The sequence below is a fragment of the Henckelia pumila genome, chromosome 1 (assembly GCF_033568475.1).
Source record: "Henckelia pumila isolate YLH828 chromosome 1, ASM3356847v2, whole genome shotgun sequence".
Classification (NCBI taxonomy): domain Eukaryota; kingdom Viridiplantae; phylum Streptophyta; class Magnoliopsida; order Lamiales; family Gesneriaceae; genus Henckelia; species Henckelia pumila.
In genome coordinates this window covers 83,427,459-83,451,875 of record NC_133120.1, presented here as the reverse complement: position 1 = coordinate 83,451,875, position 24,417 = coordinate 83,427,459, and the positions used below count along the sequence as shown (strand labels likewise).

At 36.6% G+C, this 24,417-nt stretch overlaps 4 protein-coding genes and 1 long non-coding RNA gene across 6 annotated transcripts; 3 read left to right on the top strand and 2 right to left on the bottom strand.

Moving 5' to 3' along the window:
- The first annotated feature begins 2,135 nt into the window (after nucleotides 1-2,135).
- Nucleotides 2,136-4,394, top strand: LOC140875062 (exocyst complex component EXO70H1-like). Its single transcript, XM_073278605.1, has one exon. It carries the CDS (start codon nucleotides 2,419-2,421, stop codon nucleotides 4,303-4,305), a length of 1,887 nt encoding a protein of 628 aa, XP_073134706.1. The 5' UTR covers nucleotides 2,136-2,418; the 3' UTR covers nucleotides 4,306-4,394.
- A 1,037-nt stretch (nucleotides 4,395-5,431) lies between these two features.
- LOC140875138 (probable pectate lyase 4) lies at nucleotides 5,432-8,110 on the bottom strand. The gene is made up of 5 exons (XM_073278696.1): nucleotides 7,818-8,110; nucleotides 6,716-7,067; nucleotides 6,427-6,637; nucleotides 6,265-6,333; nucleotides 5,432-5,805 (listed from the first exon to the last, which is right to left on the bottom strand). Exons 1-5 carry the CDS (start codon nucleotides 8,071-8,073, stop codon nucleotides 5,572-5,574), a joined length of 1,122 nt encoding a protein of 373 aa, XP_073134797.1. The 5' UTR covers nucleotides 8,074-8,110; the 3' UTR covers nucleotides 5,432-5,571.
- Nucleotides 8,111-13,822: 5,712 nt separating this feature from the next.
- LOC140876136 (uncharacterized) lies at nucleotides 13,823-17,322 on the bottom strand. Of its 2 annotated transcripts, XR_012148686.1 has the most exons (7): nucleotides 17,189-17,311; nucleotides 16,911-16,969; nucleotides 16,298-16,420; nucleotides 16,109-16,228; nucleotides 15,751-15,790; nucleotides 15,096-15,134; nucleotides 13,823-14,084 (listed from the first exon to the last, which is right to left on the bottom strand). It is a non-coding gene; the product is annotated as an uncharacterized lncRNA (long non-coding RNA). The 2 variants fall into 2 exon arrangements; XR_012148685.1 differs by lacking the exon at nucleotides 16,911-16,969 and having other exon boundaries at nucleotides 17,189-17,322.
- A 927-nt stretch (nucleotides 17,323-18,249) lies between these two features.
- LOC140875722 (ankyrin repeat-containing protein ITN1-like) lies at nucleotides 18,250-21,084 on the top strand. The gene is made up of 4 exons (XM_073279494.1): nucleotides 18,250-18,475; nucleotides 18,768-19,343; nucleotides 19,619-20,028; nucleotides 20,171-21,084. Exons 1-4 carry the CDS (start codon nucleotides 18,451-18,453, stop codon nucleotides 20,993-20,995), a joined length of 1,836 nt encoding a protein of 611 aa, XP_073135595.1. The 5' UTR covers nucleotides 18,250-18,450; the 3' UTR covers nucleotides 20,996-21,084.
- A 1,473-nt stretch (nucleotides 21,085-22,557) lies between these two features.
- LOC140866702 (uncharacterized) lies at nucleotides 22,558-22,965 on the top strand. Its single transcript, XM_073271739.1, has one exon. The coding sequence runs from the start codon at nucleotides 22,558-22,560 to the stop codon at nucleotides 22,963-22,965; it is 408 nt and encodes a 135-aa protein (XP_073127840.1).
- Nucleotides 22,966-24,417: the final 1,452 nt, after the last annotated feature.

The following is a 24,417-nucleotide window of genomic DNA, read 5'->3' as shown; positions in this document are numbered from 1 at the left end:
GACCGCGAGTCATGGCGGGGCGAGGCGGGCATGCCCGTCTAACAGCTTTAATCCTAGTTACGTGTAGATAGAATACATGAGTGTTTGACTAATAGTTAGGATTTCAATTCCTTCTGTCAAGAGTGTTCCAAGTGAGTTTATCGCATGTCGTTTGTCCACTATGGTTTAATTAACTAGCGTGATTTATGTATTAACTACTGTGTTATCCATAGTTTATCCAATGCATATTGAAGGATAAGACCTAAAGATGTCAGACGGGCCAACCCAAGGCGGGGTGGGCCGACCCACCAAAAATCCATCGTTTGGTGGGTCGAGGGCGGGCCAGCCCACCATCCCGACGGGTTGAAAATCTTCAACCCTACCCAACCCAAGGTGGGTTGCGGGTTAGGCGGGCCGGCCCACGGGTTGGCTCACTATAAATAAAAATAAATAAAAATCATTATAATTAATTATAAATTTTATTTTATAAATATAAATATTAATAGAAACATATTAATAAAATTTTTAATTATTGATTTATACGTGTAAATTTTATATAAAGTAATTAATACAAAAAAAATTCACAACTTTCATTAAAAAAATGCATATATCACAATAAAAGTAAAAAATAATAACAATTCTCTAGGCCCGTGGGCCGACCCAAGCCCACGGCGGGCTACCCCGTGCGGGTCGCGGGCCTAGGCGGGTCAGCCCACCTAGGCCCACCTTTAGTTGGATTGAAAAAAAATCAACACAACCCACTTTAATTATGAGGCGGGACGGGCCTAACCCACATTGACGGCTCTAATAAGACCAATGGCGGAGCCACATTGATGCCCAGTACCTGGCGGCTCGATTTATTTTTTTAAAAAAAATTGTATATACAAATTTTAAATAATTTTGAATTAATTTGATATTAGTTCGAGTAGCTTAATTCAAAATATTAAAAAATTCAAAATCTTAAAACTTAGCTCATGTATACTAAAAAACCTGATTCGGTGATTCGGCGCTATTGGACAAGACTCTCACGTATCCTCTTCTATTTTTAAATTTCTTTTACATTGAGATTTTAGCTCAACTTGTATTTAGGCCATGTATCCCAAGCTGAAAAGGCAAGACCACAACTCCACAAGATGCCAGAAAAGTGATTTATTTTTTTTAAAAAAATATTATTCTAGTCCAGCTGTCTAGATAGCCATTAGCCAAATGGGAAAAGAAAAAACAGACCCAGAAATATTAAGATTTTAGTATAGAAAATCTAATTGCTACGAAGTTAATTGACAATATTTATTATTTTGTATTTTGTTAAAAAAAAATTAACCTATGTACGTAGTATCAAATTTTTAGTTTCGTCACTGGACACATAATAGTTATAAACATGACAGATACGACCATTAAATTGTATCACATGGAGCTAAATATTATAATTATAGAGTTATAATATGTTAATATGAAATGTCATTGTCTGGGGCTTTTTTTTTAACCTATTATTATTGTTATTATAATAATTCGAAGTCATTGCCGAATATTTTTCTATCAACTTAAGTACAATGGGTGCAATTTACTATTCAGACGGTATGAACACTAAACATTGTTTTGTATCCAAGTAATGATATCGAGTAATTTTAATTAGAATACAATATTTCGAGGACTTCATGTGTGTAAATTGTTCGTATAACACACGTGGCAAAACCTGACCCTTTCACAGTCCCTTCCGATTCAAGCAACGAAAATGCGGACATCGTACGACTTTTCAAGAAAATAAAAAGACAGTTGGTAAATTATGAAAAGTATATTAACATGACAAAATTAGCAAAGTTTGTAAAATGCAATCTTTACTATTATACGGCAAAGGGCAATCGGTTAAGATTTTTTATTATTATTTAATTATTTCAAACTAATGCAAACCACCTTTCAAACTCTCGCTTGAATTTCGAAGGTAAGAGAGGTTTGTAAAATGTTTGAATTTGTCTAAAGTCATTTATTAGCTTCTTTTCGTATCAGATTTAATTACTTCACATTTAATGAAGAAATAAAACTATTGTTTACGTAAACCTATATTTTGTTCATTATTTCATGTCCATACAATCAAGTGCAAATATATATAGATATGCATTCTGAAATTTGTGTTTCCACATATGATGCACCCATTTTCACCTTATACATCAAAATATTTGGAATTCGGTGTTATCAATCCAACCGGTTCTGTTTATGAGCTGTTTGATATTGGCTTTTTAGTAGCGTCTATATAAGGTAGCACACAGACACTACTTATATGTCACTACTCATATGCTAGCATTGAAATATTCGTCTATGGCTCTATTTATAGCATGGACGCGGCCTTGAAATAAGATGTTTTAGTCTACTGTGCAGACGAGAGGTTTATCTAGCTAGGATGAAAACACAAATCGGCTTTCATCCCCACAGAAGAGAAGGGAAATGAGAAAACTGTGTTGTTCCTTGGAAGACTCTGCTTCTTCTTCATCTTCCGTTTCTCGGTTCCCATTCGGATCCTCTTCTTCTCGCTTGACCTTCGCAGATTCGGTCATGAGCCGGACTCTCCGGAGGGCCGAGCCGATCATCATGAAATGGAATCCTGAGACCACCACCATCGTCGCGGTCACTTCGATGTTCTACGAGAGTCGCCGGGAAGCAGGGGAGTTGATCCAATGGGTGAACAATTTGCAGAAGGCAATGCGACTCGTGGTTATGGAAAATACCAATCCGGAGAAGCTGGTGCGCGCGCAGGATCTGATGCAGATCGCCATGAAAAGGCTGCAGAAGGAGTTTTACCAGATTCTGTCCATGAATCGGGCTCATCTGGATCCTGAATCGGTTTCCACCCGGTCGTCACGGTTTTCGACTAGGTCGGCCAGCACGTCTGGTTGTGAAGAAGAAGACGACGACGATCATAGCAGAATCGCGAACCGGTCGATTTCTGAAGTTGAAGACGCCTCCAGAATCGCAATGGCGGATTTGAGATTGATCGCGGAATGCATGATTTCTTGCGGTTACGGAAAGGAGTGTGTGAAAGTGTACAAAATCATTCGTAAATCGATAGTAGACGAAGGTATTTACAGGCTCGGAGTTGAAATATCGAACCCTTCCCTCATTCGTAAGATGAATTGGGAAGCGTTGGACTTACGGATCAAGAGTTGGCTCAATGCTCTGGAAACCGCAGTCAAGACTCTCTTCGACGGAGAGAGGATGCTCTGCGATCACGTTTTCGCCAGCTCGGAATCCATCAGAGAGTCTTGCTTCACCGAAGTCGCCAGGGGAGGAGCTATGATTTTGTTTGGATTCCCGGAAAACATCGTAAAAAACAGCAGGAAATTCCCGGAAAAAGTTTTCCGAGCACTCGACATGTACGCCGCGATATCCAACCACCTGCCGGAGATCGAGTCCATCTTCTCGTTCGACTCGACGGCGAACATCAAATCAAAGGCGCTGAATTCACTCTCCCCCCTCAACGAGTACGTGAGAGCAGCGTTGAACGACTTCGAGTCGGTGATCCAGAAGGAATCGTCCAAAACACCGACGGCCGGCGCCGGAATTCACGACCTAACAATCAACGCGATGAACTATCTATCACTACTCGCGGATCACCGCAACATACTGAACGAAATCTTCCAAGAATCACCACCGCCTGAACTTAACTTACTACCGGAATCATACTCGGGTCTCATTACCGATCCCGACGACCCTCCGCCGCCGCCGATTTCGGTCAAAATCGCGTGGATCGTCCTGGCCGTACTCTGCAAACTGGACACCAAGTCCCAGTTCTACAAAGAAGTTTCCTTATCCTATCTATTCCTAGCGAACAACCTCCAATACGTCGTCGTAAAGGTGCGCGAGTCGAATCTCCTACACATGCTCGGGGAGAAATGGCTTGCGCTGCACGAATGCAAAGTGAAGCAGTTCGCGGCGAGCTACGAGCGTCTGGGATGGAGCCACGTCATCGAATCTCTGCCGTCGGATCCATCCTCCGTGACCAGCTTCGAACAAGTCAAGCAAACATTCAAGACCTTCAACTTGACGTTTGACGAGGCTTGCAGCAAGCAGTCCCTTTGCGTCGTGACCGATAACCGGGTACGAGACGATATCAAGGAGTCACTCGGGAGAAAGATATTTTGTTCGTATCGCGAGTTTTATGACATTCACGTGCGTACCATGAACGGGGATAGGAATTCGGCGGTCCTGGTCAGATTTACCCCTGATGATGTGGGGCATAGATTGTCGGATTTGTTCTTTGGTAATGTTGAACTAGGGGCTTCTTTGTCATTTAATTCATCTGCTGTGCCTGTGAGGCAGCATGCAGCTCGTTGAAAAGGTAGCTAGATTATTTATTATTTTTTAGGTCCGTACATGATTTAAAGTGCGGTGTTTAAGAATGTCAGACATATTAATCACGTGTAATTATTTTATATATTTTCAAATTATAATTTTTTGAGATATTTTAAATACTATATAATTGAAAGTTCATAAAATTATATTTCTTTATAATTTTTGTGCAATGTTTCATGTCGAGAAAAAGGTAAATCCGAGTCTAAAGAATAAAATATCTTAGCAATTATCTAACTGAGGTCTGAGAGTACATTTAATTTTAAGTCTCGAAATTTCGAGGTATAAATGGCATTCGATGGAAATATAATTTTAATTGAAATTGAAACCATTTTATGGTCCGACAATTTGAAATATATCGGAATACATCCCACAAATAGTGATTTTTTAAAAAATAATGCTATATGTACGATAAATATCGTGTATAACGATATTTACAAACAATAATATCGTACGATTTTGTTATTTTATCGCAGTCGTGAGATTTCAATAGATTAAATTATTTTATTGAATTTTTTGTACAGTAAGATTTAATATACAATAAAGAAGTGTTTACTAGTAACTTTTCCAAACATTACCTAAGTCAATGAGCAAGTCGTTTAATTTGTCCTTTGTTTGGCACGATATCGGCAGCTTACAACCACCGGAAACCAATAAGTTATTCATTCATGCATTTTAATTAATCACTTCTTCTCAAGACTTGAGTTGCTTCTTTACTCTGGACTCTGACTTTAATTTTCTTTGGTCACACATGCATGCATTTTATTTCTCTAAGAGCAAGCTTTTCTCACACAACTTCTTCTACGGCAATTACCTTCTCTTCCGCAAAATTTCTAGTCTGGAGAAATGTATAAGGTTTGATTGTCTAGCTCTACCAAAATGACGTTTACTGGTTCAGCTGTAGCAAAATAATTATGCCACGTTCCTTGACCGTACCTGCCAAAATTACTCATAGAAAGGCAAAGTCAATGCATATGAATTGGTCAATTCAGTTCTTGGATGAAATCCTTGTACCTTGTTTAGCAAGTTATTTCTTTTTCAACAATTTTGGCCTCATTACTTACAAATTTAAAATTAGTGCATCCACATTACTCACTTTTTTTCTCCAATTTTCAACCGACATAAAAGTTACATTTTATTATCATTATTATGTTCAAGATTCTGACAACAAAACAGTAAGTGAGTGTTGCTGCTGTTATATAAACAACAAATGTAACAGTTCAAAACCACACGTATATAAACATCATAAGCTCATGAAGAAGCCAAGTCGGCAGGTCGTAGGATGTTCCGCCATCCTGAAGAGTGTTGGAGAAAATGTTTCATTTCAGCAGTAGGAGCTTCTACGGTCCAGGTCTCGTAAAATTCGCAGGGATGGAATACGCTCGTCTCGCTTTGGAGAGGAGTCAAGCCTGGTTGAGTACCGGGGAGAAATAAATCACCTTCCGATTTTATGCAGCCTGTACATTCTTGCGCCTTGTCAGCTGCCTGTGGAGCAAGCCCGAGAACTTTCATTAACACACAGAACATGAAGAGTCGTTCATATTACCGACTAGAGAAAGAACTTAACAGAGATAAAACACAATGGTGTCAAAATTAAGCTTCATTTTTGTTCATGCAAATGAGCAACCTTCCCAAAACAAAATTGATCTTTGAACAAGCATTGCGATAACCCTTTTTAACCACGGACGATACACAATGGATCTGTAATGAAATGTTTAGAAAATGACTAAACTAGTGAAGGTATAAAGGCACAGGATAATAAAATAGAAAAGAACACAACAGACGCACCCAACTTCACGAAAAAATATCACTTTTTTCATGAAGCATAAAATGTAACAGGTAAAAGAGAAGAAAATACAAGTTGTGGGTTAGGTTATGCAAAGCTACATGAACTAAAATAAATATCACATTATGATAAAATAAATAAATAAATATCACATTTACCTTTTCTGTGTAATATTTAAAGGCCACTTTCTTCTGTCCAGCTTCGTATATGTTGCACTGAGAGTATATCTTTATGTAGTGCAAAAAGAAAAAAAACTGTTTAGTAAGTAAATAGTGTACAACAATGTACATATTCAGAAAAATATTCAAGCAATTCAACACCTGTGATTCCACACTGGCGCAAACAGCATATATTCCCCAATTTCTAGTATAGTTATTGTACAGATGCACTTTCCCAAATCTGACACGAGGATGTCGCTGTCGAGTCCCGTCAAAGAAACAATGGTGAATGGTGACCCGAATACATCTATCATTTATATGAGAAGGATCCGCACCAATAAGCATGGTCTTATCATGACTCGCAAAATGGCATCTAAGTGGGAAATGAAAGAAGTCAAGAACGTGTCACAATAAAATATAATCGAATGTCGTTCAAAAAATTCATAAATACCGAGAAATGGTAATATCAGTGCTTTCTCGAGTAATATCTATCAGCCCGTCGTCGTAATCCTTGAGGCTGCATCGATCTATCCAGATATGCTTTGAATTGGGTTTAATTTGAATACCATCAACATCGTGTCCCCTTCCTCCTTCGAATAAAAGGTTGCAAATAATTACATGTTCACATTCCTTCAACCTCAAACCTTTTCCAGTGAGTTTAATTGTTTGACCACGCCCATCAATGGTTTTATAAGACGACACGTTTAAATAAGACGAGAGCTCGATGGTGCCTGAAACTTCGAAGATGATCCACAACGGTTCTTTTTTACGACATGCATCCCGAAGTGAACCAGGTCCGTCATCTAGAAACACATAGAGTTGGGTTGAGAAACAAGAAAATCGTTATAAAAAAGATGCGAAGTCAGGATACCAGCTCAGCAAATTAGCATTTAGTTTAGGGATAAAAATGAAAATTCCTATTTATTCATTAAGGCTTAAAACATTGGAGCACGGCACCAACAACTGTATATACTAGTATATCGACACACTACATTTCCCCAAATCAAAATTCTTCTAGAAACACGATGACACTTAATATTACCAATCCTCAATTTTTCACATTGTTTGGTGACAATCTCTCCTTACTTTCCAAATAATATCATGTCATCATGTTACATTCCGCAAATAATTGGTCATTATCAAAATTGGAATTCGCCCAACGAGGACTAGCGAAATGCAATTGAAAACTGAAAGCAAAATAACCAAAATTACGTAAAGAAATACGGGAAGAACCACAGGATCCAGCAGACCAGCACTCATACGAAAAGCCATGACAGATGCTAACAAAGTAATTCAAATAATTTGACTTCCACATTTCAATGGCGGAGTTGTTCTCAACAATATTCCACAGAGTGAATTCATTTCTTTGTCAAACTTTTCAATTCATCTAAAATTTTAAATCAATAATTCAAATTACATTTTTTAAATCTTCATTATACGAACCAACTTCCAAAAGCCATATTCTACCAAGTTCCAGAAGCGATCAGCAGCAAAAGAATATGTTCAATAAATCCAAATCCAATAAAATTCCAACCTCTATGATATCATCTCACCTGCGAGAGTGCTGACACAACAAACAGCGCCGTGCAGACCACCGACGGCGAATCGGCCAAAGCCCTCAGCTTGCCCAGCAAGAGCCCGCAAGCTGGAATCCACGTGGCCGTACGGCAGACACAAGCCCATGTTCGAATTCGCAGTAGCTGGAGTGGAGGGTTTTGGAGCTAAATTTTCGAATTGAGAAGGGGGAATTGTAGGGTTTGGGTTTCGTCGGTGCCCGTGATTCGAGAAATGGCCATGGCGATTTCCCATTTGGACGATGGTTAATTAATTGATTGTGATTGAATAATAATGAATGATGAAATATCCTTTTATTCTTTTTCATTTTCAAGAGTTTATTTATTAAATAAATTTTAAATTAATTGATCGGAGGCACGTCAATGGCCACTTGGATACACATCTCGGCGTCTCGCACGGGAAAGTTGTATATTTTCCAGAAATTTCAAATTGGTATTTTGTTATATTTAAAACTAAAGTGTGTTAAGACCTCTTTGAGTTGGTAGTATAAATCAACATTTGATTAACATGTAACAGTTCAATTTTTTCTACGAACAACTTTTTGCACGAACTTGTTGTATATGACTTATTTAATTCATTAACGTGGTTTATCCATTATTATGTTAGCTCGGAGATTTCTTTACTACACTCGAATAATAGCGGTTGCATATCTCTCTTCATAAAATGTTAAGAATTAAGCACAACCATTATAAAGATCATCATTGATGAATATCAGAAAACTCTTAAGATTCAAGGAGATAAACTTGAAAATAAGAGAGAAAATTTTATTGAATTGAATTGAAAATAATACATCAATTGTAGTTATTATACACGTTACTTGCATAACAAAATAACTGCTAAACTACCATCTAAAAACTGTCATACAACCATTATATAATATCTAATTCCTATATTAATAACATCTCCCCTCAAGCTAGGAATATGTCTAATATGCCAAGCTTGGATAACAGATAGTGATGTTGGTCAGATCCCAAGGCTTTTGTAAAAATATCAGCTGGTTGCTGATGTGTTGGCACATGTGAAGTGGTGATAGCATTCGATCGTATTTTTTCGCGTATAAAATGACAATCAATTTCGATATGCTTTGTGTGCTTGTGATAAAGAGGATTTGCCGCAATATGAATAGCAGACTGATTGTCACAATAAAGGACTGTCGGTGTCTGAAAATGCAAGCCCATATCAGTGAGAAGGCCACGTAGCCATGTGATCTCACACGTTGTAGTTGCCATGGATCGATATTCGGTTTCGGAAGATGAACGAGATACCGTATTTTATTTCTTTGACTTCCAAGAGATGGCGTAGGAACCAAGTTTAACTACAAATCCAGTCACTGACTTGCGGCTCATTAAACAAGAGCCCTAATCCGAATCACAATAGGCAGAGAGCTGTAAATCGCTTGTGGATGAGAGAAAAATACCCAAGGCTGGAGATTTCTTGAGATAACCGAGAATTCGAAAAACTACACGCATGAGGGACTGTTTTGGTGACTGCATGAATTGGCTTAAGTTCTGTACAACATAACATATGTCAGGACGAGTAATCGTGAGATAAATGAGTCTTCCTATCAATCGTTGATAGCTTGATGGATTTGTTAATAAAGAATCTGAATCAGAAGTCATCTTGGAAAAATTGTTACTTTGATCATAGTCGAGACTGGTAAGTTTCAAATGTTGCTCCATTGGTGTATCATACGGCTTACAACCAAGCATTCCAACATCTGATAGTAATATTCCAATGTGTACTTGCGTTGATTCAAACAAATCCCTGTTTTTGATCTAGCCACTTCAATGCCCAAGAAATATTTAAGTGTCCCAAGGTCCTTGATGTCAAGGCGATTATGTAAAAATTCTTTCAAAGCAGTAATTGTTCCAACATCATTTCCAGTAATTACTATGTCATCAACATAGAGTAGAAGCATAGTAATGGAGTCGCCTTGCTTCTTCAAAAAAAGAGAATGATCGTGCAATGATTGGACATAACCAGCTTGACTCATAACTTGACAAAACTTTGCATTCCATTGTCGTGATGCTTGTTTTAAACCATAAACAGATTTGAGAAGTTTGCAAGCATGATTGCCCCTCTGGTTATCAAATCCTTGAGGTATGGACATATAGATTTCCTCATGTAAATCACCTTGAAGAAATGCGTTGGTCACATCCATTTGATGTAAAGACCAACTCTTTGCGGCAGCAATAGCTAGTAGGAAGCGGACTGTGACTATCTTGGCAACCGGAGAAAATGTATCATGATAATCAATTCCAAATTTTTGAGTATACCCTTTGGCTACCAAGCGGGCTTTAAATCTATCGATGCTTCCATCCACCTTATACTTGATTTTGTAAACCCATTTGCATCCTATGGTTTTCTTTCCCGGAGGCAAAGGAACTATTTCCCATGTTTTGTTGGCCTCCAAGGCAGCAATTTCAGCAGCCATGGCATCACACCACTTAGGATCCAAGGATGCTTCATGGTAGGATTTAGGGTCGGAAATATGAGAAATGGATGCTAGAAAAGATTGATATGATGGAGACAAATTGGTATAAGAGATAGAATTTGAGATATCATGTGGTGTAGATGAACGAGGGATGGAAGAAGTATTAGAGCAAATATAGTCTTTGCTCCAAATTGGGGGTCTCGATAATCTGGTAGAATGTCTAGTGTTTGGAATGGATTGTTGAGTAAGAGATGGTGATATAGAAGTATGGTGAGGTGGAAGTGATGGTTTACTCAGTGAGCAAGATGGAATATCATCAATATTAAAAACTGGAGACTTTGGAAAGATGGCTCTATCTGAATGTTGTGAAGAGAAAGGAAAAATATCCTCATGGAAAATGACATCTCGAGAAACAATAAACTCGTTGTTGGATAAATCTAAAAGTTTGAAACCTTTTTGATTAAGTGGATAACCAAGAAAAACATATGGCTTCGCTCGAACATCAAATTTATGGATGTGCTTAAGATTTGAGGCATAGCATAAACATCCAAAAACTTTTAAATGAGCATATGAAGGAGATTTGTTAAATAAGACCTCGAAAGGAGTCTTATTGGATAATAACGGAGTGGGTGTTCTATTAATCAAATATGCAGCATGAAAAACACATTCACCCCAATAAGAGTCAGGAATCGATGCTTGAAATTTTACTGCTCGAGCAATATTTAGTATGTGACGATGTTTTCTTTCAACTAAGCCATTTTGTTGAGGAGTGTAGGGACATGAGTTTTGATGAATGATGTCCAAAGATGCGAAATAAGAACGGCAGGAGGTGTTAAAAAAATTGCCAGCATTGTCTGTCCGGATGTTTTTAATGGGCTTTTCAAAGTGCTTCGAAACATAGGTGAAAAATTGTTTTAAAATCTGTAATGTGTCAGATTTAAAATGCATGAGAAATACCCAAGTACATCTCGAGAAATCATCGACCACAGTGAGAAAATATTTTAAACCATCATGCGTAACATGGTGATAAAGACCCCATATATCAATGTGTAAAAGATGGAAAGCATGAGGAGAGGCTGATGTTTTTATTTTAGGAAATGGAGTTCTAGCCTGTTTCGAAATAGGGCATACACTACAGTGTTTGGAGAGTTTTTTTTGTGTAATAAAGGGTAAAAATTGCAGCCGAGAGACAGATAAATGACCAAATCTCTTATGACATATATCGATATCGATGTTGTTATGAGCAGTAAGGTTACAGGAGTCCAAACAATGAGAAAAGAAACTTGATTGATTACTACATTTGAGATTACTATGTCCAGCAGATTCTGAGGCAGACAAAAAACGAACAAGATAGTAAAGACCATGCCTTTGTCTACCAATCCCCATGATCTTCCCAGTCAAAAGGTCCTGAAACAAACAAAAACGTGGATAGAAAACTACGAAACATTTTTGGTCTTTGGTAAACTGTGAAATGGACAAGAGGTTGAAGTTGAAATCGGGAACATGAAGAACTCTATGGAGATTACAAGAGGGTGATAAAGAGACTGAACCACTAGAAAGGACAGGAGTTGTATTACCATTTGGCAGCCTAACCGATCCAGTGGCGGAATCACAAGACTGAGGATTTTGCATACAACTTAAAGTACTTGCAATGTGAGCATTTGCACCACTGTCTAAAATCCATGAATTATTATCTGATATGCTCATCAAACTCGTGAAGTTACCTGCAAAATTTGCTGTTGTTTCAGTAGAGGCAGGTGAAATATCCAAAAGTTTTAAGAGTTGTTGATACTGAGCATCAGTGAATGTATGAGGCATCAAAGTTGAGGGCTTGGGATCTTCAGAATAAATAGACGATGAAACCGAATCAATGACAGTATTATGGTCAGATATCTTGGAATTTCTTTGATGGAATTTTGAAGATTTAACTTGGGTAAACTTCTTATGCAACTTATGACCAGGTGGATAACCAATTAATCGAAAGCAATTATCCTTGGTGTGGCCTTTGATGTGACAATTCTCCCACGATATTGAATCTGATTTCTTGAGGGAAGAAGAATAAAATGCGGCAGCGGGTATATCGGCGATGGGCTGAGAAGATAACACATGTCGAGTAGATTCTTCATGACTTATGATGGAGTATGCTTGGTTTACAGATGGTAGAGCACTCATCATGAGAATCTGACTTCGAATGACTCCATAGCTATCATTCAATCCCATGAGGAATTGAAGAATTCTTTGTTGTTGTTCATGTTCGAGATGTGATTTCGCACTGGCACAGGCACAAGAAGAGAGTGTAACTAGAGAATTATACTCATCCCATAATCTTTTCATCGTTGAAAAATAAACTAAAATGGAAGAAGAACCCTGTGAAAGTTGCATAATATCTCTATGCAAGGAGAAGATTATGGAACCACAAATTTTATCAAACCGTTCCTTCAAATCGGCCCAAACTTGCGATGCTTCAGTGCAGTAAATGATGCCACTGAATATAGTTTTGGATACAGAACTCATAATCCAAGAAAGGACAATAGCGTTGCATCTCTCCCATTGATGCAGAGATGGATGCGTATCTGCCGGTCGAGGACAAGATCCAGTAATAAATCCAAGTTTATTCTTTGCTCTGAGAGCCAACAACATTGCCCTACTCCATACACCATAATTCTCGGTTCCAATGAGTGGATCTTGAACCAAAGAGACACCTGGAGAATCGGATGGATGTAAGTAAAGCGGATCGTTGAATCCAATCATCGATGAAGTATTCGCCATGAATGAAAATTAGGAAAATGATGATCTATATGAAATTGGATGCGGAAGAAAAATTCTCTGATACCATGTTAAGAATTAAGCACAACCATTATAAAGATCATCATTGATGAATATCAGAAAACTCTTAAGATTCAAGGAGATAAACTTGAAAATAAGAGAGAAAATTTTATTGAATTGAATTGAAAATAATACATCAATTGTAGTTATTATACACGTTACTTGCATAACAAAATAACTCACTAGTAGAAAAATCGCCTAAGACTTCGGTTAATAACCGAAGTCGTAGGAACTTAATTACCGAAGTAGTGTCACGTGAAGTAATAGGGTACTTTTTTACTTCGCTGAATCGCCGAAGCCTTATACCTTAAATTACCGAAGTCTTTAGTCATTTTTTGGAGGCAGAATTGGACCGGTGCCGAAGTAAAAACATATATTTTACTTCGCTCATTTCATAAGTTACGAAGTCAAACATATGCTTATACTTCACTTATTAATGAAATTACTGAAGCCATAGAATAGCTTTTACTTCATCAATTTTGTTAACAGACGAAGTGATATAATATATTTTACTTCGTTAATTTTCTATATTACCGTAGTAAAATGAATTCTTCTACTTCGTCTATTAATGAAATTGCTGAAGTAATAGAATTTGTTTTACTTCGGTATTTTGATTAATATCGAAGTATAATATAATGATTTACTTCGTTTATTCTTAACACATTTTCTAAATTTAAAATTTAGATACAATAATGCCATAAATATATTTTTGAAACATAAAAATACACTAATAAGATTAATAAATTCATCCCAAAACGACATGCATAAATCCAAAGTACATCCACCAAAATAACTCAAAATTATGCATGTATCCACACATATTTCCACAAATCAAAACGTGTACACATAGACAAAAGAAAGTATTATCCCAACGTGCATGACATATTTAAGCACCTACATAGGAGTAGACAAATTCACTTCATTCACTTCTAACTTGATCAAATTGATCTTGGCTGTAACATTGATTCTTGATGGTTCCTGCAAACTGAAATGTAAAAAAATATTGGAATGTCACGGGTAAACCAACAGGGCATAGTTGCAAACTAAAATGAAAAAAATTAAAGACAAAGTTGCAAACTGAAATGTAAAAACTATGGATCATAATTAATGTAAACTTTCACTTTCAACTATCTCTTCGAACTGGGTTTTGGTGTTCTATATATCCACCACCATTTAGTCTCTCCCAAACTCAAAAGCATCAAACAAACCAATTAAGCACCAAAAAACAAGGATCATCAAAAGGAAAACAAAAATGGGAGGAAATGGTGAATCCAAAGAGAACCAAGCTGCTGCAGGGAGGCACCAAGAAGTTGGTGGATTTGGCAGTGGCGTAACAATGCTATTTTTAATGAAAAAAAGATGGAAGTGGGATTTAAAGTGCAGTGGATCAAGAACCAATACAAGGAAATAAAATCCTCTTCTAACTCATATAATATATGTTGTTGCTCAATTGAAGAGGCTGAGCGCTATGAGCGCTATGGGAAATGTGTAATGTACTTTAACTAGAGTGGGAAACTATGATCTGTAGTTTCAAAGTTCTAATGTTAAAAGACCAAAAATATTTAAACTAATCATCTGTAGTTTTCAATATCTAGGAATAGTTCCAAAAAATAATTTTAAATTCAAATATGACTGAGCCAAGATCAAATACAGAAAAACTAATTTCAAAATCAAGAATAAATACTTTTGGTTGCAAAGTAAAAGCTGGAAATTAATCCTATTATCGTACGTACGATATCGTAATAACTAAGCTTATGGCATTTACATTTACACTTATCTGTATCAATACAATGTGAATTAAAAATTTGTTCGCACCTACGAGAACAGTTTTTATTTGAACAAAATTTTCTGAACTTCGCAAATTACTTCAAAAATTAGCACAATAAAACTATATTTAACCATTCTAAGGCACAACATCCAAACTTGAATTATCCGACAATAAAATTTTAAATTTTGAAAATAGTAACGCGGGCTGAAATTTCGAAAAATAATATACCTTAGCTTCGGTTCTTGCTGGAGTTAAATATTTCAATACCTGCAATATGACACACCATATCTCAAACATTAACTAAAGCTCAAAAAATTCAAACAAAAAAAGAGCAGCAAAATTGGATAAATAAACTAGCGAATATGACTTGGCACAGTAGCACATGTGTACAAATAAGAAAGATAACATGATGCTCATGTATACATAAAAGACAATATCAATTTTGGGCATATATCAAATCACAAAAGTTTGTTTATAAAGTCCTTGGATTCTTTCGGCTCTTCAATTCACAGTATTTTTTCACGCATTGTTAGTGGCACTCAAATTCAAAAAAAAAAAAGATGATAAAAGGAGCAAAAAACAAGATATTAAATGAGAAGTATCTATATCTCGTTAGAGCACAAGTCACCAAAAGTATACTTATACGGTTATACCAATACAAAGTCAGCCACAAAAGTTGAGAAAATCAGGAAGCCATTTTTACATGTTACATTCTTCTTAGCTTCTGTTGCTTCAAAAACAATTTGCAAATTACTTCAAAAATTCGCACAATAAAACCTTATTTAACCATTAAAATGTACAACTTCCAAACTTGAATTATCTCACAATAAAATTTGAAAATTTGAAAATAGTAACGGAGGATGAAATTTTGAAAATAACTAACCTTAGCTTTAGTTCTCTTCTGGAGTTGAATATTTCAATACCTGCACGATGACACAACATATCTCAAAGACTCAAACATTAACTAAAGCACAAAAAAATCAAACAAAAAACAAGCAGAAAATTGGATAAATAAACTAGTGAATATGACTTGGCACAGTAGCACATGTGTACAAATAAGAAAGATAACAGGATGCTCGTATATACATAAAAGACAATCAGTTTTGGGCACAAATAAAATCATTAAAGTTTGTTCATAAAGTCCTTGGCTTCTTCGGGCTCTTCAATTCATAGTTTTTTTTAGAATAATTCTACCATTGCCAAAAAAGCACACAAAACACAGATTTCCAGCCAAGACTTACCAGCTGAGGTGCAGGCAGCTGGTCCAGTAGATGAACCAGCTACCCCCAAACCAGATATCATCATATGCTAGTGATCCAGTCACAAGCTTTGCAAGAAGAACAGCGCCAACAGATTTTAGCCTGCACTCATCATCCACATACGTTAGAATGACTGTCTTACCTTATATATTGTGGGCTATACTCACATACCTTTTATAAACCCAAGCTTCAATTCAAGAACTCGAGTTTTAAAAGATTTAGAATCTCATGTCCTCTTGTAATGGGGTACAACAATTACATCCTTCAACCCGTATGGAATCCCATGGAGTGGACCTATATACAAGTCACAGCCACAGTTTGTCACAACAACTCTAGAAAAATATATTTGAATATTACACATATTAAGGCAACTTCAACCATTAAGAAACATGGTCATAAACATTGATATCATGAAAGTTTAGATTTTAGTCCAAAACATGAACGAATAATCAAAATTGCCTATCAATCCACAATATAAAATTAATTTCAGCTTTCCATTTTTTGTCTTTTGGGAAGAAAGAAACGTGAATGGTTCATTTTATTTTTTTCCTTTTTTTTTTTTCCCCTGTTTACAATTCAGGGGTGCAACAAGGGTTTAATAAAATTTTAAATATATGCAATTGCATTTTGAATTTTGGCGAACTAGAGATAAAGAAACAATTTTTTTTTAAAAAAAATTAAACAAAGGAAACCCGAATTGATGTAAAGACATTCAAATTGTTTTGCTTGCTTGAATGCTAATTCTTTAGTAATAATCACTACAGCCTCAAGCACAGGACCATACCTAATAGTCACTACAGCCTCAAGCGCATGAATCTTCAGTAATGCTAATTCTTCGAATGACTGAGGAATTAATGTGAGAATCATTAGCTTATTTTTAGTTTCTTCGAGGAAACAAAAAAAAAAGAAACATCTTTTAAAACATGGAAAACCAAAATAAAAAAAAAATCCGTATTGATGTAAAAACAAAAACAAAACAAAACCTGAATTCATGTGAAAAAATAGAAACATCATCAAAAATATTTAAAACCTGAATCGATAAGAAAGGATAAGGATTCATACGTTGGGCTTTCGAATTATTCCGTTGGCAGCAGCTCCGGGCGGTGGTGGACGGCTGGAGTTGTATCGGCGGCGCTAGGGTTGAAAGGAAGGAGACTAAGTTGCTTTGTTTTTACGCATCGTAAGTTGAGAGCTAGATAAGTAAAGGTTAGAAAGAAAGAAACAATTACTTCACCACTTATCATTAAAAAATTTATTTTCTCAATTTTTACTTCATTGAAAAAAAAAATGCCGAAGTAATATTTTCCCAAAAGTTAAGTGAAGCCCGTGTTTTTGTAAATTCCGAAGTAAAATCTATCTTTTTACTTCGCATGCGTTATTACTGAAGTTGATTATCACATATTACTTCGTAATTAATAATTGCCGAAGTAATTTGTGCCGAAGTAAAATGTCAAAATTCTACTAGTGACTGCTAAACTACCATCTAAAAACTGTCATACAACCATTATATAATATCTAATTCCTATATTAATAACATAAAAAAATTAAAATAAAACTAATTTATTATTATTATTATTATTATTATTATTATTATTATTGTTGTTGTTGTATTAAATTTAAAATTAGATTTTTATAATTATATTTTTGTTATAATAAAATTAGAAACAGTATCTATTATTTCGTACAAACATATCAACTACGATCTATATATTTTCTATAAATGAATATTAAAATAAATTATTTCACTCTCTCTAATTGAATTTTGTAGATCGTCTCTGATTAGTTGTTATAAATATGTAATATCGTGGTCTAATTCAAATGTCATACAATAATGTTTGTTTTTTTTTTTTTTTTTTTGCAACAGGTTGTGCATATGGACTTAAACTGATGAATAAAATAAATCTTTCTATCAAGTTTTTTTTTTTATAAATACAATAGTGTTTTTTTTAACCGACCATGCAATCCCTAATTGGGGTTAGAAGAAAATATTTTAAAAATGAAATTCTTTTATCATTTAAACATAAATTTGAATGAAACATAAATTAGAACGAATTTCAAAAAGTAGTTGAAAAAGGACAACGAACCCAGTCCCCAATACGGATCCGATCCATTTAAATTTCCTTCCCTCCTCCCATTCCGCCACCGCCACCGCCTCCCTATCTCCTCCGCCATTCGCCGATTCCTCTGCCTGAATCTCTGTTCTCCGATCATGCCTACGATCACAGTTCTCTCGGCCTCAAAATAAATACAGAGAGAAGAAAAATATCTTGGCCACAGAAAATGAAATAAAGACAACACGAGAAGACGTATAATTCCATACGATCATGGCTGCTGCCATCTACGAAGGAGGTAACCTGTCGCTATTCTTTTGCACGTTTTGTTTTTCCGGTCATGTGATTCATGGTCAAGAAATTTTTTGTTGTCTTAATTGTTCTAGTTAATTGAATGGGTAATGGATTGGGTTTTGTAAGTAGTAAGGAAATTCCACGAGTTTCTGTCTTTTGATTCAATGATTATTTGTTTCCCTGAATCTTAAATGATCAAAAAGATTCAGTCTTCAGAAACTGGGCCATTATATGAGAAACCCAGAATTCTTCGTGTATGTGAGTGGATTGTGATAGTATTTCTATGATGTTAACAGGTGAGAGGGATCTAGAGATGGGCTTAAATATGGAGTTTCTATCTCCATCCCCTTCACCTTCGCCTCGTGCACGGGCCTTATTTGTATCGAATTCCAGCAAGTCTTTCACGGTGTCAAACTCCAGTAAGGCTCTGGTGGTTTCCAACTCTGGAAAAGCATTGGTCGTTTCGAATTCTAGTAAAGCATTGGTCGTTTCAAATTCCGGAAAAAGAATGGACCAGTCGGGCAAAAAGAAGTATGTCAAACAAGTCACCGGGCGGCACAACGACACCGAACTCCACTTGGCGGCTCAGAAGGGTGATGTGGCAGCAGTGAGGCAGGTACTAGGTGAGATCAATGAGCAGATGCTTAAAACTCTGAGTGGAGCTGAGTTTGATGCTGAGGTAGCAGAAATCAGGTCTGCTGTTGTGAATGAGGTTAATGAATTAGGGGAAACAGCGCTTTTCACGGCTGCGGAGAAGGGTTTTGCTTCTGTGGTAAAGGAATTGTTGCCTTATACAACAAGTGAAGGGATAAGGCTCAAAAACCGGTCGGGTTTTGATCCGTTGCACATTGCAGCTAGTCAAGGCCATCATGGTAATGATCAGATTCATTGGAATGTCATGTGCCTTGATTTTATGAATGTGACTTAATAGATGAAATCTTTAGGTTCTGGTACTGTGTTTTCTAATAACTGAACTAACTTATAACTCATGAAAATTGAAGTAGTGAGATTAGCCCCAATACCTATCACACAACCACGCGTCCACTGCTTCTTTTATTATACTTGGTGTTATTACATATTTGATATTGGTTTTCTGCTGTGAATGCTGATTTTACTTGAATTAATTACAAGTTTGATATTCTTGAAGATATTGTCAAGATGCTACTACATCACGATCCGGAGCTCAGCAAAACAGTGGCTCAATCGAATGCAACTCCTCTCATATCTGCAGCAACGAAAGGGCATCTTGCGGTAGTCAATGAATTGCTTTCAAAGGATTCTAGCTTATTAGAAATTTCAAGATCCAATGGTAAAAACGCCTTGCACTTAGCCGCCCGTCAAGGGCATGTAGATGTTGTTCAAGCCTTACTCGAGAAGGATCCTCAACTGGCTAGAAGAACTGATAAGAAAGGGCAGACTGCCCTGCACATGGCTGTTAAAGGTGTTAATTGTGTTGTGGTGAGGATACTTCTGCAGGCAGACGCAGCGATCGTGATGCTTCCAGATAAATTTGGGAACACTGCTTTGCATATTGCCACCAGGAAAAAGCGCGCTGAGGTTCGTCATGTTTGAAAGTTGCACATATGTTTTTATTTTAATGAAAGTTGCACATACTTCATAGTTATGCATTAGGGAATTTTACTCTCTGGTTTTTGGTATTTTTTGAGCTTAAGAAATAATTCGATTTCACTTTTGGCAGATTGTTAATGAGCTCTTGCTGCTTCGGGACACAAACGTAAACGCGTTAACAAGAGATCATAAAACTGCTCTGGACATAGCAGAAGGGCTCTCTATATCAGAAGACACATTCGAAATTAAAGAGTGCTTGACTAGATGTGGTGCTGTCAGAGCCAACGAACTGAACCAACCTCGTGATGAGATTCGAAAAACCGTCTCACAAATCAAGAGAGACATCCATACGCAGCTCGAACAAGCTCGTAAAACAAACAAAAACGTAAACGGCATCGCAAAGGAGCTTAGGAAACTCCACAGAGATGGAATCAATAATGCTACTAACTCAGTAACCGTGGTCGCCGTTCTCTTCGCCACAGTAGCTTTTGCTGCCATTTTCACCGTCCCTGGAGGCGACGACGATAATGGGGTTGCTGTAAAAGTGAGCAGCCCATCTTTCAAAGTCTTTTTCATATCAAACGCAGTGGCACTATTCACATCCTTAGCTGTCGTCGTCGTACAAATAACTGTCGTTCGAGGGGAGGTAAAATCCGAGAGACGGGTTGTGGAAGTGATAAATAAGTTAATGTGGTTGGCCTCAGTCTGCACGACGGTGGCGTTTATCGCCTCGTCTTATATAGTAACGGGGAGGCATTATAAATGGGCTGCTATTCTTGTTACAACAATTGGGGGATTTATAATGGCAAGTGTTCTAAGTGCTATGACATATTATGTTGTGAGGTCAAGAAGGAAACGAAGGGTGAGGAAGAAAGAGAAGTCTTCGACGCATGGAACGAATTCTTGGAGACGATCCGAGACCGATTCAGAAGTGAACCCGATCTATGTCATCTGATCCTTGATTTTCACCCCCGCTAAATATTGACTTCATGCTACAAAATTATTTCAAACGAATATTAGAACAAAGAAAGTTGCAGTTTTGTACAGGGAAGTGACCTTGAAGAAGGATTTCTTAGAATGTTCTTTTGGCAAAAGATATGGTTCTGTAGTAATTCTTGCCTTCCTAGCTTGATTAGATAGAGAATTATAAGCTAATATAAATTTCTCCGACACTATCACCATTTTGCTACATATTACATAAACTGAGCTATTGTTTCTTCCAAATTCTGGAATATGTGTGGTTGCCTGTTTCCGCATATTGAGTCGAAAGGATCATGTCATGTAATCGACTCATTAGTTTGTATCGAGAACTCCATCGGGCCATAAATGTCAACCCCCTGCAGTTACTAGTCTTAGCATTAATAATTACTTAAAGTACTTGGAGAAAATGAGATTTGTCTTAAATCTTTTGACCGATTCAGAAATCAGAAGCATATCATTTAATGTAAAATCCTAGACTACTAAGGTAGTATTTAAGGGAATTTTTAAGAAAAACTTCTCAGTTTTTTCTTAACAAAATTTTGTTAAGAAAAAAAATTGAAAAACGTGCTATTAGAAACTCTCACAAACCATATCTAAAACTTTCAATATTTAAGATTGTTAGTTCGTAATGATTCATTTTTTAAAGGAATTTTATTCCTTGAATATTTCGGCCCTAATTAATTGGAAATTAAAAGATTTTGCTTTCTAGACAAGTTATGATATTTGGTAAATATATTGTGTATATCACGATTATGTTAAATTATATATTTGCCAAGTTTAAATCATGTCTTGATAAGGTGTTTAGTTGATATAATATAAACCGATATTATCTAGATTTGATTTATAAGATTTGATAGAGTTTATTCCTACTAAAGTTTGTTTCCTTATTCATGTAGGACTCTATCAAAGGAAATCTTCAAGACTTGGATGCTTATCTATAAAAGAAGATTTTCACGCACAAAGAAAAAGAGAGCTTCAGACGTATAATTCACAGCGCATACTCTGAAGAATTCTGTTGAAGAATTTGAAGAACTCTGAAGCAAGGTTTGCAACCTTCGTTGTTGCATGTCCCCGTGTTGCCGTTCGTGTTGAAGACATCAGAGACAACACTGTGAGAATAGTGTTGTTCGAAGATATTTTGTGTCTCTTCAAATTTAGGCCACAGGAGTTGCATCTATTGTTTTTACTCTGATTTATTTAGGATGCAAGTTTGATTTCTCAACTTGTTGAGAAATTTAGGATTTAATGACTTTTCGTAAAATTACTAGGATTGCTTTGTAAGACTGATCTTACGTTTACTAGTAATATTTAGCCCTAAGGCACCCGCACGAGTTTTTATACTCGTGCAAAATTATTTACTTGTGTTTTATTTTCGCTTTAAATTTCCGCTGCACTGTGTTGTCTTTGATGTTATGACACGAAGTACAACACTACCTTATTTTACATAACAACCACGTACACCGTTTCTTTCACGTGGTATCAGAGCCACCACTTGACTTTACTAAGTGAGTTCCTGGTTTGTGTTACAGGTTAGTTATGGACACTCCGTACACAAGTGCAATACGTCCACCTATTTTGGATGGGACAAACTACGGCCCTTGGAAATTAAAGATGAGCATGTATATTCAATCCATTGAGTCCAGGGCTTGGCAGCATGTTCTTGACGGTTGGACACCACCCATGAGAGATGATGATGCACCAGGACCAAAGCCAAGATCACAATGGACAACCGATGAGAATACAACGGCTATTTATAATGCTAAAGATCTTAATGCTATGTTCACTTCATTTGATATGAACATGTTTAATCTAATTGGTACTTGTACTTGTGCTAGGGATGCTTGGAAGAAACTACAAACCCACTGTGAAGGCTCGGCTAGTGTCAAGAAGACAAGGATGCGTCTCATAACTTCAAAATTTGAGAAAATGAGAATGGAGGAATAAGAGACCATCATGGAATACAATGGAAGGTTGAAGAGCCTTGCGAATGAAGCATCTATTCTTGGTGATCCTATTTCGAACGAGAGACTTGTATCAAAAGTGCTTCGTTCTGTTTTCAAAAGATTTCACATCAAGGTTTGTGCTATAGATGAATCAAAAGATACATCTATAATGGGTTTGGATGAGTTAATTAGTTCTCTTCGCACCTATGAGATGGAGTTGAAAGCCGAAGATGACTCGAAAGGTAAGTCAATTACTTTTCAAGTATCTAATGAAGTTTACAATGATTTTGCTGAAGTTCAACAGGATGTAAAGGATTCTGATCTTGAGGAAAATTCTATTGCCTTGATCTCGAAGAAATTTACTGATTATCTCAAGGTAATGAAAGAAAAGAAGGATGTGAAAAATGCACAACCCTCAAAGTTTCCTAGACTGCCTAAGTCAGAAAAACCTCAAAAACCTGCTGCTACTCGAGGACCTCGTCAAAGGTATGAAGGTAAGAATCAGTCCTCAAGAAAAAATTTTGATAATGTTCAATGCAGGGAATGTAAGGGATATGGCCACTATGCTTATGAATGCGCAAATCGCCTTCGGAAGGGTATGAATGTTTCTCTGAGTGATGATGATTCTGAAGAAGAACAAGAAAAAGTTGAACAGGAAGATCTCATATCTTTTACTGCTTTACTGGAGAGTAAGAAAATTTTTCAGATTAATCCTCTCGGTGTTGGCTCCGGTGTTGCAACACCTGGACGCAACACTGTTCAAAAATCTGTTTGCTTTATTGCTTCTAACCTTGACAATTCCAGCAATCATGAAGAACAGGTAGCTGATCCTTATACTCTAGAAGGTATTCAAAAACTCTATGAAGAGTTATACAGTGATTGGAACAAGAGGAATCAGTTGAACACAACTCTTACAAAAGAGAATACTGAATTGAAAGCTGCTGTGGCTAGACTGGAAATTCTCATGAGTAAGAAAGATCTGGAATTAGGGTTGCTGAATTCTGAACTTGAAAGAGCAAAAACTACACTTGATAAATTTAATTCCAGTTCGAGCAAACTTGATTCCATTTTGACTATGGGTAAGAATGATAAGTTTGGACTTGGTTTTAAAAAAAGTGTTTTTGAAACTGGTGAATGTTCCAAAACACCAGTGTTTGTGAAGGAAGGAAATGATTCCTTGAACTATCCTTCAACTGCTTCAAAAGGTAAGAAACTCATTGTTGAAAAGGATGTTTCTGTTCCTAAGCCAAAACAATGGAAGCGTCCTTTTGTATGTCACTATTGTCTCAAATCTGGTCATATCAGGCCTTTTTGTCGTAAGCTTAAAAATGACTATGTTTTGTGGGAATCTAAGCAAGTGTTACCCTCCGTGTTGTCCAACACCAAGAGCAACACTGGCAGAAAGAGGCCCACTGTGAAGAAAGTTTGGATACAAAAGCCTGATGTTAGATGT

Excerpts from the sequence above, each read along its gene's own strand:
- LOC140866702 (XM_073271739.1), top strand. The coding sequence starts at position 22,558 with ATGGACACTCCGTACACAAGTGCAATACGTCCACCTATTTTGGATGGG.
- LOC140875722 (XM_073279494.1), top strand. The coding sequence starts at position 18,451 with ATGGCTGCTGCCATCTACGAAGGAG. Across the intron at positions 19,344-19,618 it reads AGCTAGTCAAGGCCATCATG|ATATTGTCAAGATGCTACTA; the intron begins GTAATGATCAGA and ends ATATTCTTGAAG. Across the intron at positions 20,029-20,170 it reads CCAGGAAAAAGCGCGCTGAG|ATTGTTAATGAGCTCTTGCT; the intron begins GTTCGTCATGTT and ends CACTTTTGGCAG.
- LOC140875138 (XM_073278696.1), bottom strand. The coding sequence starts at position 8,073 with ATGGGAAATCGCCATGGCCATTTCTCGAATCACGGGCACCGACGAAAC. Across the intron at positions 7,068-7,817 it reads TTGTGTCAGCACTCTCGCAG|ATGACGGACCTGGTTCACTT; the intron begins GTGAGATGATAT and ends ATGTGTTTCTAG. Across the intron at positions 6,334-6,426 it reads GCGCCAGTGTGGAATCACAG|ATATACTCTCAGTGCAACAT; the intron begins GTGTTGAATTGC and ends CACTACATAAAG.
- LOC140875062 (XM_073278605.1), top strand. The coding sequence starts at position 2,419 with ATGAGAAAACTGTGTTGTTCCTTGGAAGACTCTGCTTCTTCTTCATCT.